The following is a 17265-nucleotide window of genomic DNA, read 5'->3' on the forward strand; positions in this document are numbered from 1 at the left end:
ATCTGCTTCCTGCTCGGCCTGGAACTATTCCCTTGATGCTGGAGACATCAGTTCCTCACTGGATTGTGGACTTGGGCTTGGTCCCGCTGGAAGTGATGTAGGTGATGGGGCTGTTTCAGTTGACTGTGAACTGCTCTCGGCTGGTGCACTATGTGGTATTTCAGGCTCCGGCTGAGCCTCTTGCATAGGTTTAGCTGTGCCGGCTCGGTAGTGCACTCTGGCGTTGGAGTTGTAGACGAGGTTGCAAGTGCTGGATTCAGTGCTGGCAATAGTTCTGGTGCTGGTTGCTCTGCCCATTCCGGTTCTGGGACTGGCTTTGGTTGGGTCTCTGGGACTGAATCCACTACGGCTGTTGCAGTCGTTGGCAGGGGATCCGGTTTTACCACCTCAGTTTCGGGCTCTGGTAACAGAGACTGGGCCCTGGTGGATGGCTCAGGAACAGGGATAGATGTGGAAGCTTGCTTAGCCTGGCTACGGGTGACCATTCCCATCCTCTTGGCTAGCTTCACATGGTTGGCCAAGTCTTCCCCCAGCAGCATGGGAATGGGATAATCATCATAGACTGCAAAAGTCCACATTCCTGACTAGCCCTTGTACTGGACAGGCAACTTGGCTGTAGGCAGGTTTAAAGAGTTTGACATGAAGGATTGAATTGTCACTTGGGCCTCTGGGTTGATGAATTTAGGGTCCACTAAGGATTGATGACACCTGTGCTCCAGTGTCCCTCCACGCGATAACCTTCTTCCCACCCACACTCACAGTTTCCCTTCGCTCTGAGAGTATCTGGGAGGCATCTGGGCCTGGGGAACTTTGGTGTGATTCTAGTGTAATGATCTGCAATCTGTTGGGTTCTTGGGGCAGTTGGCCTTCACATACCCCAGCTTAGTACATTTAAAACATTGCCCAGCTGACTGGTCACTGGGGCGAGGTGAGTTGCTGGAGACTGGTGTGGTGGGACGATAAGGTGTTTGGGGTTTTCCTTGGGATGTAGGTGGGACCTTGGGCTGCCCCCAGTGGTAGGGTGTTGTTTCGGGTTGTCCCTTCTGGTATCCCCTCCAACTGATACTAGCTTTTTTCTTTTCCGCCACCTCCACCCATTTGGTTCCGATCTCCCCCGCCTCAATTACAGTTTTGGGCTTCCCGTCTAGGCTGTACCTTTCTATTTCCTCAGGAACACCCTCTAAGAACTGCTCCATTTGCATTAGGAAAGACAGACCTTCCAGAGATGTAACGCTTGCTCCTGATACCCAGGCATCCCAATTTTTTACAATGTGTTAGGCATGTCGGGACAATGCCACGTCTGGTTTCCACCTTTGGGCTCTGAACTGCCGACGGGCATGCTCAGTGTTAACCCCGTTCTAATTCTGGCCTTTTTAAAAAGCGTTTGTAGCTGTTCATGTGTTCCTTAGGCATTTCAGCTGCCACCTCCGCTAAGGGTCCACTGAGCTGCGGCCTCAGCTCCACCACATACTGGTCTGTAGAGATGCTGTACCCAAGGCAGGCCCTTTCGAAATTTTCTAAGAAGGCCTCTGTATCATCACTTGCCTTGTAGGTGGGGAATGTTTTGGAATGGGGGGCGGTACCTGGAGAAGGATTGTTAGGGTTACCGGCTGGACCCAGCTTAGCCCTTTCCAGATCTAAGCACTTCAGCTCCAACTCTGTATCCAAGTGTTTCGCCTCCATTTCCGTCTCGAAGCATTTGCCTCTTTCCTCTCCTCTGCTTCCAACTCCAAGCACTTTAAGGCCATCTGTCTTTCATGTTCTTTCTGTCTCTCTTCAGCTTCCAATCTGGCTAATTCTAGTTTCTTTTGGACCTCACTTTCCGTCCTCCTAGCCTTTCTGCGCTTAGCCTGGCCTAACCCGAGAGCTAGAAAGAAAAAAAGAAAAGAAAAAAGAAAAAGTGTCCTTTTAAAAAAATACCTCCCTGGTTTTCAAGCCTAAAATAAAAAAAAATCCTTTTAATATCCTGAGGTCCGTGCTTCTGGTTCAAAATGATCCCACCGCGCTGCCACCATGTCAGGATTCCCTCCCCACTCTGAACTCTGGGGTACAGATGTTGGGACCCACATGAAAGACCCCCTAAGCTTATTTCTACCAGCTTAGGTTAAAACTTCCCCAAGGCACAAATCCTTTCCTTGTCCTTGGACAGTATTGCTGCCACCACCAAGTGATTTACACAAAAATTCAGGAAAAGGACCACTTGGAGGTCCTATTTCCCCCAAATATCCCCCCAAGCCCCTTCACCCCTTTTCCTGGGGAGGCTTGAGAATAATATACCAATCAATCACCTTTAATAAAAGTACAGACCAGACCCTTTATTTTTAGGACACTAAAATCAATCAGGTTCTTAAAAGAAGAACTTTATTATAAGGAAAGAAGTAAAAGCAGCACCTCTGTAACATCAGGCTGGAAGGTAATTTTATAGGCTGATACAAAGATTTAAAACACAGAGGATTCCCCTCTAGGCTCAAAGTTACAAAGACGGGAATAAACCTCCCTCTTAGCATAGGGAAAATTCACAAGCTAAAACAAAAGATATTCTAATGCATTTCCTTGCCTTTACTTACAATGTCTGTAATTTTAGATGTATCATTTTAAGGTATCTGTTCAAGAGATGGGTTACCTGCTTGGTCTCTCTCTCTCTGTCCAGAGGGAACCAACAGAGAACATAAACAACACCTCCCCCCTCCCACGATTTAAAAGTATCTTATTTTCCCATTGGTCCTTCTGGTCAGGTGCCAACTAGGTTAATTGAACTGATTAACCCCTTACAGGTAAAATGATTCTGTATCTCTGTCTGTACCTCTGGCCAGGAGGGATTTTATGTTACTGCATATATAAAGGTTGTTACCCTTCCCTTTATATTTATGACAACAACCAATGTCCTAGTTGATGGGAGCCATCAAGATCCCAAACCACCATTAATGGCCCACACTTTGCACAATTACAATAGGATCTCAGAGTTATATTTCATATTTCTAGTTTCAGATACAGGAATGATACATTTATACAAATAGGATGACCACACTCAGTAGATTATAAGCTGTGTAATGATACCTTACAAGAGACGTTTTGCATGAAGCATATTTCAGTTACATTATATTCACACTTATTAGCATATTTTCATACAAGCATATGGAGTGCAACGTCGCAGGCTGGCCTGGTGGCCCAGCCATCTTTGCAGAGGGCTCAGTGGTCCCCGTGACAGAGCTGCCTGCGAGTGGCCAGTGTGCTGAGTTTGCTCATCAGTTTTGCTGTCTGGGTTTCACCTCTGGGGGCTCTGGCTCCTGCCCACCTGGCCCAGGGGCCACACCCAAGTTCCCAGCAGCGCTGTGTCCCACGGAGCACAGACGGACTCGCCTGGCCCTGCTAACCTGGCCTGGACGGGTGGGGTAGAGAAGTGTCCACTGTTCCCCAGGGACCTAGGGGATATGTCAGCTCTCAGTGGAGCCCTAAATCCATAGAGGACAAGGGTGACTCTGGGTCTGGCCTGCAGGCCTTGGCCTGCACTAAGCAGGTTGATGAGAGCTGCACTGTCTCCTGCATGCCCCCTGGCATGGGGACAGATCTAGCCAAGCAGGAGAGAGGGGACGTGGCTGCAGACTAGCGGTGAGGTGCATAGTGTCTTCCCCTGACTTTCAGGCACATCCGCAGCGCTCCGTATTAGTCAGCAGGGAGCACTAATAAGCAGGACTCCCATTGTCTCCCCCTCTCCACGTCTGTCTCCCTCCCAGCCTGGCTGGCAAGCACCCACCTGAGTCAGCCTTTTGCATGGCACTGGCACCCCACCAGTCTGGTGCCTGCATGTGGCACTCACCACGGTCCATTCTGAAGCACAGCATTGGAACTGGGGCAGAGCCTGGCAGCGGGCCATGCTGGCACCCATCTCACCCTGCTGCAGCGAAAGCTCCTCCAGGCAAACGCCCCTTCCTGAGGACTCAGCCATGGCACTTGCCTCCAGGCAGGCCTTCCATGCGCAGAAGGGTGCTGAGCTTGCCTGGCCCAGCAGAAGGATCGCAGCCCCTTGGGCAGTGGGGTCAGGGCACTGGGAAGTTATGGCTGCAGGGTTGAAAGGGACTGAAGGAGTTGGGTGCCCTAGGCCCAGGGGATCTCCACACCTGTGAAAACACCAGCCTAGGTGACTTCTTCAAGGTCACACGGGAAGGCAGAGTTGGGAATAGAACTCAGGAGTCCTGGCTGCCCTAGACCCTACTCCCTTCCAGCGTGGAGGGTGTCCTGGCTGCCAGTGCCATTTTGAGCACTAGACACGATCCCTTCCAGAGCCGAGAGTGGAACCCAGGAGTCCTGGTGCCAGTCCTTGCTCTCAGCACTAGCCACGCTGGCTTGTGGGTTCCTTTGTTTGGTGGGACAGGAGAGTGAAACGTGTCCCAGGCTGTGCCAGCCAAGCCCTGCGCATTCCCCCAAGGAAGTACAGGTGAGCTGAAGCGTGCAGTGCTCCTTTCCGCTAGTTACAGCCCCAGGCCAGGAGCCGGATATGCTGTCCGCCCCCGGCTCCTCTCTGCCCCGTCCCAGCGCTGAGCCAGCCGCTGTCAGCCCCCGCCCCCAGCCCAGCTGCGGGTGTCGGGGAAATGCAGGCACCCTGGTGCGGGGCTGGGAGGAGAAGCTGCTCAGATGGGGCCAGCACTGGGCCGGGAGCTTGGTACAAGCTGGCAAACAGCACCGGGAAGCTTTACTGTGCCCCCACAGCTGGGCAATGCCCCTCCAATCTGCTCATGCTTTCCGTGCTGCGGGGGCAGCGTGTGGGGCCATCAGTACGGGGGCTGGTGGCCTCGGCTGTCCCCCAACCACTAGGAGTTCACTGTTCCCGAGGTGAGAAGTCACTAGGTGGAGTTCCCTGCCCCCTGGGCTCATAGGCCACGTCCAGTGAGTGGGTCGTCCTACAGCCATTCACGTAGGCTGGCGGCTGGTTCTCAATTCTCATGCTGTAGGACAGCAGCTAGTTGCTGCAGGGGTCAGGCAGGAACCCCCAGCCCCACCATGGACACCCCTTGCTACGTACATTAGTGGGAAGGGGACTTTAGCCTCCTTCTGGAGCCTCAAGAGTTCTCCGTTGCCAGGGTCTGGCTCGTGGTCCAGGCCCCCCAGCACAGCCCATGCTCAAGGTGACAGGCCGAGCGCATGCCGCCACACGCTGCCGTTTGTCCGGGGAGCCGGTGTTGGGGGATGGGGTTTGTCTCAGGCTCTGCTTCCCACAACCCCCTCCTTGCTCCCCAGAGCGTGTCCCGGTGTCTCTCCCCTCCAGCCTGCTGCAGCTCTGTGCTTGGGCCCAGGGATGGCCAGCAGCTGTGGGCTGGTGGCCCTGAGCACAGTGCCAAAGCGGCACAGGCAGTGAGTGACGGCGACCGAATTCCCTTCCAGCGCGTGATCCGCAGCCGCAGCCAGTCCATGGATGCCATGGGCCTCAGCAGCAAGAAGCAGAACACGGTGTCCACCAGCCACAGCGGCAGCTTCGGCCACAACAACCCAGACATGGGCAAAACCACAGGCATAGTGAGTGTGACCATCCCCGCATCCCTGCCGGGCCTGCTTCTGCTCTGAGCCCCGCCCTGCTCTGAGCCCCGCCCCTGTGCTGAGCCCCACCTGTCTGACCCCATCCTGCTCTGAGCCCCGCCCCCTGCTCTGAGCCCCACCTCTCTGACCCCATCCTGCTCTGAGCCCCGCCCCCTGCTCTGAGCCCCGCCTCTGCGCTGAGCCCCACCTGTCTGACCCCATCCTGCTCTGAGCCCCGCCCCCTTCTCTGAGCCCCGCCCCCTTCTCTGAGCCCCGCCCCCTGCTCTGAGCCCCATCTGTCTGACCCCATCCTGCTCTGAGCCCCGCCCCCTTCTCTGTGCCCCACCTGTCTGACCCCATCCTGCTCTGAGCCCCGCCCCCTTCTCTGAGCCCCGCCCCCTGCTCTGAGCCCCGCCCCTGTGCTGAGCCCCACCTGTCTGACCCCATCCTGCTCTGAGCCCCGCCCCCTGCTCTGAGCCCCGCCCCCTGCTCTGAGCCCCACCTGTCTGACCCCATCCTGCTCTGAGCCCCGCCCCCTGCTCTGAGCCCCGCCCCCTGCTCTGAGCCCCACCTGTCTGACCCCATCCTGCTCTGAGCCCCGCCCCCGGCTCTGAGCCCCGCCTCTGCGCTGAGCCCCCCCCGTCTGACCCCATCCTGCTCTGAGCCCCGCCCCCTTCTCTGAGCCCCGCCCCCTTCTCTGAGCCCCGCCCCCTGCTCTGAGCCCCTTCTGTCTGACCCCATCCTGCTCTGAGCCCCGCCCCCTTCTCTGTGCCCCACCTGTCTGACCCCATCCTGCTCTGAGCCCCGCCCCCTTCTCTGAGCCCCACCCCCTGCTCTGAGCCCCGCCTGTCTGACCCCATCCTGCTCTGAGCCCCGCCCCCTGCTCTGAGCCCCGCCCCCTTCTCTGAGCCCCACCTGTCTGACCTCATCCTGCTCTGAGCCCCGCCCCCTGCTCTGAGCCCCGCCCCCTGCTCTGAGCCCCACCTATCTGACCCCATCCTGCTCTGAGCCCCGCCCCCTTCTCTGAGCCCCGCCCCCTGCTCTGAGCCCCGCCTGTCTGACCCCATCCTGCTCTGAGCACCCCCCCCTGCTCTGAGCCCCGCCCCCTGCTCTGAGCCCCGCCCCCTGCTCTGAGCCCCACCTGTCTGACCCCATCCTGCTCTGAGCCCCGCCCCCTGCTCTGAGCCCCACCTATCTGACCCCATCCTGCTCTGAGCCCCGCCCCCTTCTCTGAGCCCCGCCCCCTGCTCTGAGCCCCACCTATCTGACCCCATCCTGCTCTGAGTCCCGTCCCTGCGCTGAGCCTCACCTTTCTGACCACATCCTGCTCTGAGCCCCACCTGTCTGACCCCAGCCCTGCTCTGAGCCCCGCCTGTCTGACCTCATCCTGCTCTGAGCCCCGCCCCCTGCTCTGAGCCCCGCCTGTCTGACCCCATCCTGCTCTGAGCCCCGCCCCCTGCTCTGAGCCCCGCCCCCTGCTCTGAGCCCCACCTATCTGACCCCATCCTGCTCTGAGCCCCGCCCCCTGCTCTGAGCCCCGCCCCCTGCTCTGAGCCCCCCCTATCTGACCCCATCCTGCTCTGAGTCCCGCCCCCTGCTCTGAGCCCCACCCCCTGCTCTGAGCCCCACCTGTCTGACCACATCCTGCTCTGAGCCCCACCTGTCTGACCCCAGCCCTGCTCTGAGCCCCGCCTGTCTGACCCCATCCTACTCTGAGCCCCGCCCCCTGCTCTGAGCCCCGCCCCCTTCTCTGAGCCCCACCTGTCTGACCCCATTCTGCTCTGAGCCCCGCCCCCTGCTCTGAGCTCCACCTGTCTGACCTCATCCTGCTCTGAGCCCCGCCCCCTGCTCTGAGCCCCACCTGTCTGACCCCATCCTGCTCTGAGCCCCGCCCCTGCTCTGAGCCCCACCCATCTGACCCCATCCTGCTCTGAGCCCCGCCCCCTGCTCTGAGCCCCACCTATCTGACCCCATCCTGCTCTGAGCCCCGCCCCTGCTCTGAGCCCCGCCCCCTGCTCTGAGCCCCACCTGTCTGACCCCATCCTGCTCTGAGCCCCGCCCCTTCTCTGAGCCCCGCCCCCTGCTCTGAGCCCCGCCCCTGCTCTGAGCCCCGCCCCCTGCTCTGAGCCCTGCCCCCTGCTCTGAGCCCCGCCCCCTGCTCTGAGCCCATCCTGCTCTGAGCCCCGCCCCCTGCTCTGAGCCCCGCCCCCTGCTCTGAGCCCCACCTGTCTGACCCCACCCTGCTCTGAGCCCCGCCCCCTGCTCTGAGCCCCACCTGTCTGACCCCATCCTGCTCTGAGCTCCGCCCCCCTGCTCTGAGCCCCGCCCCCTGCTCTGAGCCCATCCTGCTCTGAGCCCATCCTGCTCTGAGCCCCACCCATCTGACCCCATCCTGCTCTGAGCCCCGGCCTCTGCTCTGAGCCCCACCTGTCTGACCCCATCCTGCTCTGAGCCCCGCCCCCTGCTCTGAGCCCCGCCCCTTGCGCTGAGCCCCTCCCGTCTGACCCCATCCTGCTCTGAGCCCCGCCCCTGCTCTGAGCCCCGCCCCCTGCTCTGAGCCCCACCTGTCTGACCCCATCCTGCTCTGAGCCCCGCCCCCTGCTCTGAGCCCCGCCTCTGCGCTGAGCCCCACCCGTCTGACCCCATCCTGCTCTGAGCCCCGCCCCCTGCTCTGAGCCCCACCTGTCTGACCCCATCCTGCTCTGAGCCCCGCCCCTGCTCTGAGCCCCGCCCCCTGCTCTGAGCCCCACCTGTCTGACCCCATCCTGCTCTGAGCCCCGCCCCCTTCTCTGAGCCCCGCCCCCTGCTCTGAGCCCCGCCCCTGCTCTGATCCCCGCCCCCTGCTCTGAGCCCCACCTGTCTGACCCCATCCTGCTCTGAGCCCCGCCCCCTTCTCTGAGCCCCGCCCCCTGCTCTGAGCCCCGCCCCTGCTCTGAGCCCCGCCTGTCTGACCCCATCCTGCTCTGAGCCCCGCCCCCTGCTCTGAGCCCCGCCTGTCTGACCCCATCCTGCTCTGAGCCCCGCCCCCTGCTCTGAGCCCCGCCCCTTGCGCTGAGCCCCTCCCGTCTGACCCCATCCTGCTCTGAGCCCCGCCCCTGCTCTGAGCCCCGCCCCCTGCTCTGAGCCCCACCTGTCTGACCCCATCCTGCTCTGAGCCCCGCCCCCTGCTCTGAGCCCCGCCCCTTGCGCTGAGCCCCTCCCGTCTGACCCCATCCTGCTCTGAGCCCCGCCCCTGCTCTGAGCCCCGCCCCCTGCTCTGAGCCCCACCTGTCTGACCCCATCCTGCTCTGAGCCCCGCCCCCTGCTCTGAGCCCCGTCCCCTGCTCTGAGCCCCACCTGTCTGACCCCATCCTGCTCTGAGCCCCGCCCCCTGCGCTGAGCCCCACCTGTCTGACCCCATCCTGCTCTGAGCCCCGCCTGTCTGACCCCATCCTGCTCTGAGCCCCGCCCCCTGCTCTGAGCCCCGCCTGTCTGACCCCATCCTGCTCTGAGCCCCGCCCCCTGCTCTGAGCCCCGCCTGTCTGACCCCATCCTGCTCTGAGCCCCGCCCCTTGCACTGAGCCCCGCCCCCTGCTCTGAGCCCCGCCTGTCTGACCCCATCCTGCTCTGAGCCCCACCCCCTGCTCTGAGCCCCGCCCCCTGCTCTGAGCCCCGCCTGTCTGACCTCATCCTGCTCTGAGCCCCGCCCCCTGCTCTGAGCCCCGCCCCCTGCGCTGAGCCCCTCCTGTCTGACCCCATCCTGCTCTGAGCCCTGCCCCTGCTCTGAGCCCCACCTGTCTGACCCCATCCTGCTCTGAGCCCCGCCCCTGCTCTGAGCCCCGCCCCCTGCTCTGAGCCCATCCTGCTCTGAGCCCCGCCCCCTGCTCTGAGCCCCTCCTGTCTGACTCCATCCTGCTCTGAGCCCCGCCCCTGTTCTGAGCCCCACAGCTTTAACTCCCCATTGTATGGCCAAGCCCGCCCAGGAGTCTGTGTGGTCTAGTGGTTAGCATAGGGGAGATTGGAGTCAGGATTCCTAGGTTCCTTGCCCAGCTCTGTCACTGACTGGCTCTGTGACGTGGGGTGAGTCATAGCCTCGCTCTGTGCCTCAGTTTCCCCATCTGTACCAGAGAGGGGGAGGGCTGTGAGGCACATTGATCGATGCCTGCAAAGTGCCTGGAGACCCTGGAGGGAAGGGGCTAGAAGGGCAAAGCACCGGTGTCGGTCCCCGCTGGCAGCGGGAAGAGGAACCACTAGCTTCAGGATGTGAGTGAGTTCACCCAGTCCTCAGAACCAGCCCCCTGCCAAGCTCTTAGGTGCTGGCGCCATCGTGTGGCCATGCCCTGCCCTGCACTGCACTGCCCTGCCCTGCAGCTCAGTTTACAATCCAGCACCCAAGCCCTGCCCCCGTCTGTGCTCCCCCCTTGTCCAGTGGTGGCCCTGGCTCTGCTCGGTGAGGGCACCAGCCAGGGACGCATAGGACGTGCTAGCTACTGTGCATGTTGGGTAAAAGAGGGCTTGTTTGCATTAAATGTCCATGTGCCCCCAAAGGAGGATTGAGGTCATTGCTTGTCCCTGGAAAATTTGCCTGCTGGTGTTACTGCCCTGGAATGCCGGGCTCCATGGCTGTGCTGAGCGCGGCAATGGCCAGTCCCCCAGCGTGGGCTCCTGCTCCTACGGCAAGCCATGGCCACGCTGCCGGTCCTGGCAGTGACAGCAGGAGCTGAGACCCCGATGCCCAGGGAGGGTTGGCTGGGCCTCAGGGGAGGAGAGGTGCCAGCAGTCTGGGGTTCTGTCCCTAGCTTGGACATTGACTTGCAGTGTAGCCTTAGGCAAACCATGGCCTCCTCTGGGCCTCAGTTTCCCCAATTGTGAGAGGTTGACCTGCCTGGGGCAGGGTGCAAGGAGGTGTTTGCTTTTGTCTGCAAAAGTTGCCTTGAGCTAGCCCCCTTCTCCTCTGTGTCATGCAGCCCTGCCCCCTTTCCCAGCTGCTCCCACCCCCGCCTCTCGCCGCACTCGGCAAGCCCCACAACACCCTCTCAGTCAGGCCTTCCCAGGAGAGCTGCCAACTCCAGATCAACCATCCAGCGCCAGTAGCTGCTCCGTGGGGATCCCCACCACAGCTCCCGTGTCCCCTGCATAGGCCACCCTGACAGCCACCGGCTCCTCGGCGACGGGCACTACAGGGCGCTGGTAACGAGCCCTGGGACGATGGTCAAGCCGTTGTTTTTGCATGACTCTCTTCTCTTTTTCTCCCCCCCTCCCCCGCTCTGCTTCTCTCCTCTGCCCGCTTGCCAGTCATTGCTTGTCCCTGGAAAAGCGCCAAGTAGGTGCGGACGTCGCGGCAGCGCCATAGGGATAGGAACCATAGAAGAGGTTGATCTCTCGCTCTCGCTCTCCCCCCCCCCCCCCCGGGAGCCAGCGCTGTACATGCGATGGGGGAGCTGGACCGCAGTGGGGACATTGGCCGGCTGGGCCTCTGGTGCTGCAGGGTGGTGCTGGGAGCCCAGCTTCTCTGCAGCTAAGTTCGGGGGTTGGGTAGGGAGAGAGGTGTCAGCCTCCCTGGCACCTGCTGCTTTCAGCCTGCCTGGGTATTGGCACCCACAGTCCTGCTGCCTTCCACCCCTTGCAGCTGCCTCCCCTCCTCCTAGCCCAGGGCCGTTCCTCTCCTCAGGCCCAGCAAAGTGTCGCGATCCCCCCTCCAGCCCTGTGCCCCAAGCCTGGCCTCACTGCAGAGTGAACCGGCGTTCTCCCCAGCCTGGCCCCCGCTCCCTCTGCACATGCCGGGCCGTGGCTGTGGCTGACCCGGCGGGCACAGACTGAGCTCTAGTGTGCAGCACTCGTCAGCTGCTACCGTGACCGCTCTGCAGTGAGGATGCAGCTAGCTGCCAGTGGTGCCAGTCTGCCAGAGCCTCCGACATACCCCCTGGGCCCGGCAGGACAGAGGAATTCTCCTGCTAGCCATTGAGAAGGTGTTCACAGAGCAGCGCAGTGCAGCCCAGCAGGGGAGAGTGATGCCGCAGTGTGACCGAGCTCCCCGGGGCTGAGCCGACTCCAGAGGAGTCTCTGGGCATACATCACTCGTGCTAACCGCAGTGCAGACCGCCCCCTGCCCACTGAGGTGCCAGCAGGAGGCTAGTGCCCACAGCCCAGCCCTGCTTGTTCCCACGTGGCCCCACGCCGTCCCTTCACCTTGGCCGGGGGCTAGCAAATGTTAATTCATTGACACGACTGGGTCTCCAGCTGGGCTAGCCCCTCTGCATCACTGGGGTCAATCCAGACTGCTCTCCGCCCCGCCCCCAGCCGGTGACGCTGGTTCCAAGTTGAGATCCAGCTATGGACACAGCTGCCGTGCATGGCCCTGCCTGAGCTGGCAGGCAGTGCAAGCCAGTGGCATGGGAGTACCGACTCCTGTGTTCTTCTCCTGTCTGTCACGTCACCTCACAGTGCCTCGGTTTCCCACCTCTACAAGGGGGGTGACAGTACCTTGCTCACAGGGCTTTGGTCCAGTCCATGCAGTACTTGGAGATCCTCAGGTGAAAGGTGCCAGAGATGGATGCAGGGCTCTGCAAAGGGCTGTGACTGCTTCAAGCTGCGCAGGAGTGCCCCACAGGCCCGGGTCACCTCTCCCCACGTCGGGAAGCCCACTGCGAGGGCATGCTGTCTGCCAGGTGCTGCCCCTCTGGCATGGCGCAGGCACCCCGGCAGTGCCCCTCCAATGCTGGGCACTCTCGGTTGGACAGCTGCTCACTCCCCCATAGCATCAGGCCCCCAGACCCCACCAGCCCTGCCCAGCCCCAGTCTCTGCCCCATGGCTAGCAGCTGGCACCACGCGATGGGGCAGAGTCATCGCCCAATTCCTCCTCCCCACCGGCCCCTGGCACTCTGGTGGCACCCAGGGCTCCCTAGTGGGAGATGAGTGTGAGCAAGTAACCCGTGCGACCCAGCTAAGCAGGGGACTCCGGTGCCCTGGCAAACGCTGTAGGGGGAGCAGCCCTCGGGATGGGGGCACCTGCCCATTGCTCCAATTTGGTTTTGCCCTTGGTCCAAGTCCAACCCCCTCCCCCCCCCGCATGGGCCCCTGTGGGGGGAGGGTGGCAGTGTCCCGCGGGGAGTTGGGGCTTCCCAGCACTGTCTGGCTGATGGGATCAAATCTTTTCCAGTCGTTGATTGTTCCTGGGAAGAGCCCGACACGGAAGAAATCCGGCCCCTTCAGCCCCCGGAGAAGCAGCGCCATCGGCATCGAGAACATCCAGGAGGTGCAGGAGAAAAGGTGGGTGAAGCCCTGGCAGAGGCGGAGCGGGGGCACCAAGACCCGCAAGAGGGAGCACCAGCTCCATTCACCCCCCGCCCAGGAAGAGACAGCTGGGTCCCACCTGCCCCGCCCCAGCCCCGCTGTGCTGCACCCGTGCCAATGGGCACAGCAGGGGCAGGGAGTAGAGTGCTGGGGAGGAGGAGGGAGGGGCCACCCCAGTGAGCACAGAGAGCCTCCCCGGTGGCTACGCGGCTCCGTCTCTCCAAGGCTGCTCCCAGCAGACTGCCGGGCCGGGGCGGGGCGGGCTGGGTATGTGCTCTCCCCGTGGGGGCAGCTTCCCGCAATTCACCCCGATTTCAGCCTGGCTTGGACCCCAAGGGGAGTGGGGCTGCTGCCAAGCACTGCCAGGGCCAGGCCAGCCTGGCCACAGCCGGGGTTTGTGCTTCACTGTGGCTGGCACTGAGCTCAGGGGAGACCAGGACAGGGACACCAGTCACCAATCCAGCCCTGCCATGCTATGGGCTGGAAAATCCTGGTGCCCCCTGGGAGGGCAGCTGGATCTGAGAGCTGCCCAGCAGCGCGCATGGCTCCCCCTGCCCTGGCCCAAGCATGTCCCTGGTGCCTCTCACAGGGAGAACCCAGCAGGTCCCCAGAAGACGCCTGACAGCGGCCACGTGTCCCAGGAGCCCAAGTCGGAGAACTCGTCCAACCAGAGCTCTCCAGAGATGCCCACCACGAAGAACAAGTCAGTTCCTCCTTGGCCCAGGGCTGGGATTCCCAGGGAGCCACATGAGCTGTCAGCAGAGAGCGAGAGCTGGGCTGGGGGGCAGAGGGGCCTTTTCACTTGATCTGCACTCATTTGCTGTACTCTGAAAATGCCCATCAGAGGGTGGTCCAGACCCAGCCCTGCCGCAGGGCTCTGGGCACCCGTGGGTGGGACCAGGGAAAGAGACTTGTCCAGGGGCAGCCAGTGAGGGGTCTGAGTTCCCTGTCTCTCCAAGGGTGGGGGAGGGAGAGGATGGGACATGTTGGAGGGTGCTGGGTCTCACTGCCCAGTGTCTCAGGTGGGAGTAGGGGGTCTCTTGGGGGGTGGGTTAGGGGGGTGCTGGGTCTCAGTACTCTGTATCTTGGAGGGTCACAGAGTGGGTGCTGTGTCTCACAGCCCTGTGTCTCAGGGGGCATAGGCGGGTGCTGGGTTTCACTGCCATGTGTCTTGAGGGGGGGAGAGAGTTTAGGGAGTGCTGGGTCTGACTGCCCTGTGTCTCGGGAGGGTATGGGGGGGGGTGCTGGGTCTCACTGCCCAATGTCTTGGGGGGCACAGGGTGTCACGGAGTCACCAGGGTGATACTCTGGAACTATTCTCTACAGAGCCAGTCAGGACTCTGGGGGAGCCTCCTCTCTTTGTCTCCAGGGCAAGAAGCTTACACAGCTTCGACCTTCCCGGGTCTGACCTCGGCGCATTCAGCATCCTCTGCCCCACCATGCACTTCCAGCAGCAAGTCTGCCCTGGCAGGGTCCTGGGGAAGCCAGAGGGTCCTGCACCCCAACTCCACAGTCAGCAGTGACTCTCAGCCAGCCAGTAAAACAGGTTAATTAGTCAACAGGAACACAGGGTAGGGGAGATCTTGTTAGCACAGAAATCAGTGACTTTCAGCCAAGTCCATCTTGCGGGGCGGGGAGCCCAGAGCCAGGGCTCTGGTCCTCCCCCTGAGCCCCAAGCCAGCCCACACTTTCAGCTGCCTGGCCCCTGCCCTGCCTGTTCCTCCTCCTCAGACCTTTGTCTCACTTCCCAGGCCAAGAGTCACCTGGTCGCATCCCCCTCCTGGGTCTCCGTTACCAAGGGGCGGCCACAGCACCCATGCAGGGAGCTGGAGCAACCCCCGCAAGTCACACACGCTTAATCCCACCACCTAGACACTGGTGCAATACACATGCAAAACTGTAAGGCTCACATACAACATACCAAGGGAAAATCCCCACTTTGTCACATCTCTCCCCCCTTTGAGACCAAGCGGAGCGGGGTCACCTTAGCCCGTGACCTGGGGAAGTTCAGGCCCCCTCTCCAGAAGATAGCATCACCTATAACATTTGCACTCTCTATCTCACAATCCTGGGAGGACAGACTCCACCGCAGGAGCTTGGCATTGGCCCCTCTCATCTGGTGCAGCCATGGCAGGGCGAGTGGTCCACGTACACGGTGAAGCGCTGCCCAAATAGATCTGGCTGCAGCCGTTTAGGGGCCCACTCCATGGCCAGGCACTGCTTCTCTATGGCTGCATAGCCCTGCTCCCGGGGCAGCAGATTCCTGCTTAGGTACATGATGGGGTGTTTCTCCTCCTTTGCATTGGCCTGCCCCAGCACCGCGCCCACCCTGTGTGTGAGGCATCAGTGAACACCATCAAGGTCTTGTCAAAGTCTGGGTTTCCCAGCACCGGGCCCTTGACCAGCTCCTCCTTCAGCGCGTAGAGAGCCTTCTGGCACTGCCTGGTCCAGACCAGCTTGTCTGGCTTCCCCTTCTTGCATAGCCCAGTGATGGGGGCAGCTAGGGAGCTCAAGTGGGGTACAAACCTCCGCTGGTTCCACGCCATCCCTGGATGTGGTTCTTGGTCTGGGGAACAGGCCAGTCTCTGATCGCCTCCACCTTGGCTGGCTCTGGCTTTAGGCAGCCGCTCCCCACTTTGTGGCCCAGGTACGACACCTCTGCCCCCCCCCGGCACGTCCCAGCTTTTCCAGTCAGCCCCACCTCCTGGAGACGCCCCAGCCCCCTCTTCACCTGGGACACCTCGTCCTCCCAGGTCTGGCTAATGGCACAAATATCATCAATGTCTGGAAGGGTAAAATTCTCCATCCCCCTCAGTGACTGATCCACCTGGCGTTGGTAGGTGACCAGTGCCTCCTTGAGGCCAAAAGATAGGACTAGCGACTTGTACAGCCCCTAAGGGGTGACAAAAGCAGGTTTCAACCTGGCATCTGCGAGTAGCCTTTGGTGAAATCCCTGGTCATGGGGTACCAAGTCCCCCCCGACTTGTCTAGGATCTCATCAGGCCTCGATATGGGCAGACATGGTGAAGGCCTTGAGCTTCCGATAGGCCACGCAGAATCGGCCCATCTTTCCTGGGGACCATGGGAGGGGCCCTGGGAGAGGGCCCCGGGGCTGGTGGGTGGCTGGATCACCCCTAAAGCGAGCATGTCTCTGACCTCTCCCTCCTGGGCCTGGGCTGTGCTCCCCGTTACTCTGAATGGGGAACACCTGCTGGGAGGGCTGGCTCCCATCTCCACCCAGTGGACAGCTCGGTTAGAGAGCCCAGGCTGGTTGGAAAACAGCTGCTGGTACGAATGCAGCATCTCTCTGATCTCTGCCTGCTGGGCAGGGGTAGCTGGTCAGAGAGGGGAACTGAGTCCAGCAAGGGGCCGGCTCTGGTCTCAGGGAAGAGACCCACCAGGGGATCTTCCCCCTTCTCTCCATGGCCACACACGGCCAGTACCAGCCTCTCCCTGTCACAGTTCGGCTCCATCATGGTGACCTTGTCCCCTGGTGGCTGTGAGCCCGATTGGGCAGTTCCACCACATCGTTCTTCTCATTCACCTGTTGGATGACCTTGAAGGGCCCGTCCCAGGCAGCTTGCAGCTTATTCTTCCTCACCGGGACGAGATCCCTCACCTGGTTCCTGGTCGTACCAGAGCTTCTGCCTCCCTTGGGCCCTGGCTCGGTTCTCCCTGGCCAGACCCACGAGCTCAGTGAGCTTTTCCCGGAAAGTCAGTACATGCTCCACCACTGATTCTCCATCAGAGGAGGCCTTCCCCTCCCATCTGTCCCTCACCAAGTCCACGGCCACCTTCTGAAAAGGCTCCTCCAAGACAGGCAGGTTTCCCAAGGCTGCTTTACCCTTGCCCCAGGCCATTTGCACCTCTGGACAAGGCAGCCCTGGTTGGCAGCTGTCCCCCGCTGGCTGTGGTTCCCCGCACTCAGCTGGGGTCTCTGATCCCCCTGGGCTCAGCTCTGCCCCTGCTGTCCCAATGAGGGCAGGCAGGGAGCCCGCTGCTTTGCTCACAGCATCAGCCAGTGTGAGCCACCTCCCCCGTGTGCAGGGGGGCGAGGAGCATCTCTCTGTCCCCCTCAGCCCCAGGGGGCTGGTTACAGGTAGGCAGGTATCCTGAGCCCTGCAGCTCCTCCCCCCTGCCAGCCAGGTCATTTGTATTTTCACTGACCATTTCCATCCTAGTCAATTGGTTCCCTGGATTCAAATTCAAATCCTCGGCCGTTACAGGAGCAGGGCCTGGATCCTGTCCCAAAGAGACACAGTCACCCCCCAACAGGACCTCCCAGCCGATACCTTGGAGAGCCCAAACAACCAGCCAGCTGGGCCCCTCCTGGGTCTGCACAGGGATCCGGGCCATAGGCAGGGCGAGGGGCTTCATCCCAGGGACCCTCACCCAGGGCACACAGCCCTGCAGCATCTGGTGAGGCTGCACTATCCAGGGCCTGACAACAGTTCTCTCTGTCCCAGGGTCTCGCCACCCCA

The 17265-nt window shown here is 61.3% G+C and overlaps 1 protein-coding gene across 3 annotated transcripts in view; it reads left to right on the forward strand.

Annotated features, from left to right (window-relative positions):
- The window catches only part of LOC123354277 (RAP1 GTPase activating protein), a 172573-nt gene that overhangs the window by 142137 nt on the left and 13171 nt on the right, over window positions 1–17265 (forward strand). For 2 of the 3 annotated variants that reach the window (XM_044996127.1, XM_044996126.1), the window contains exons 18-20: window positions 5380–5511; window positions 12651–12760; window positions 13374–13487. In XM_044996127.1, the coding sequence (XP_044852062.1) occupies window positions 5380–5511; window positions 12651–12760; window positions 13374–13487 (356 nt within the window). Of the gene's footprint in view, window positions 1–5379; window positions 5512–10785; window positions 10864–12650; window positions 12761–13373; window positions 13488–17265 lie in introns of all 3 variants that reach the window. The other variant, XM_044996125.1, reaches the window with a different exon arrangement.

Source organism: Mauremys mutica, chromosome 21, assembly GCF_020497125.1.
Source record: "Mauremys mutica isolate MM-2020 ecotype Southern chromosome 21, ASM2049712v1, whole genome shotgun sequence".
NCBI classification, from domain to species: Eukaryota; Metazoa; Chordata; order Testudines; family Geoemydidae; genus Mauremys; species Mauremys mutica.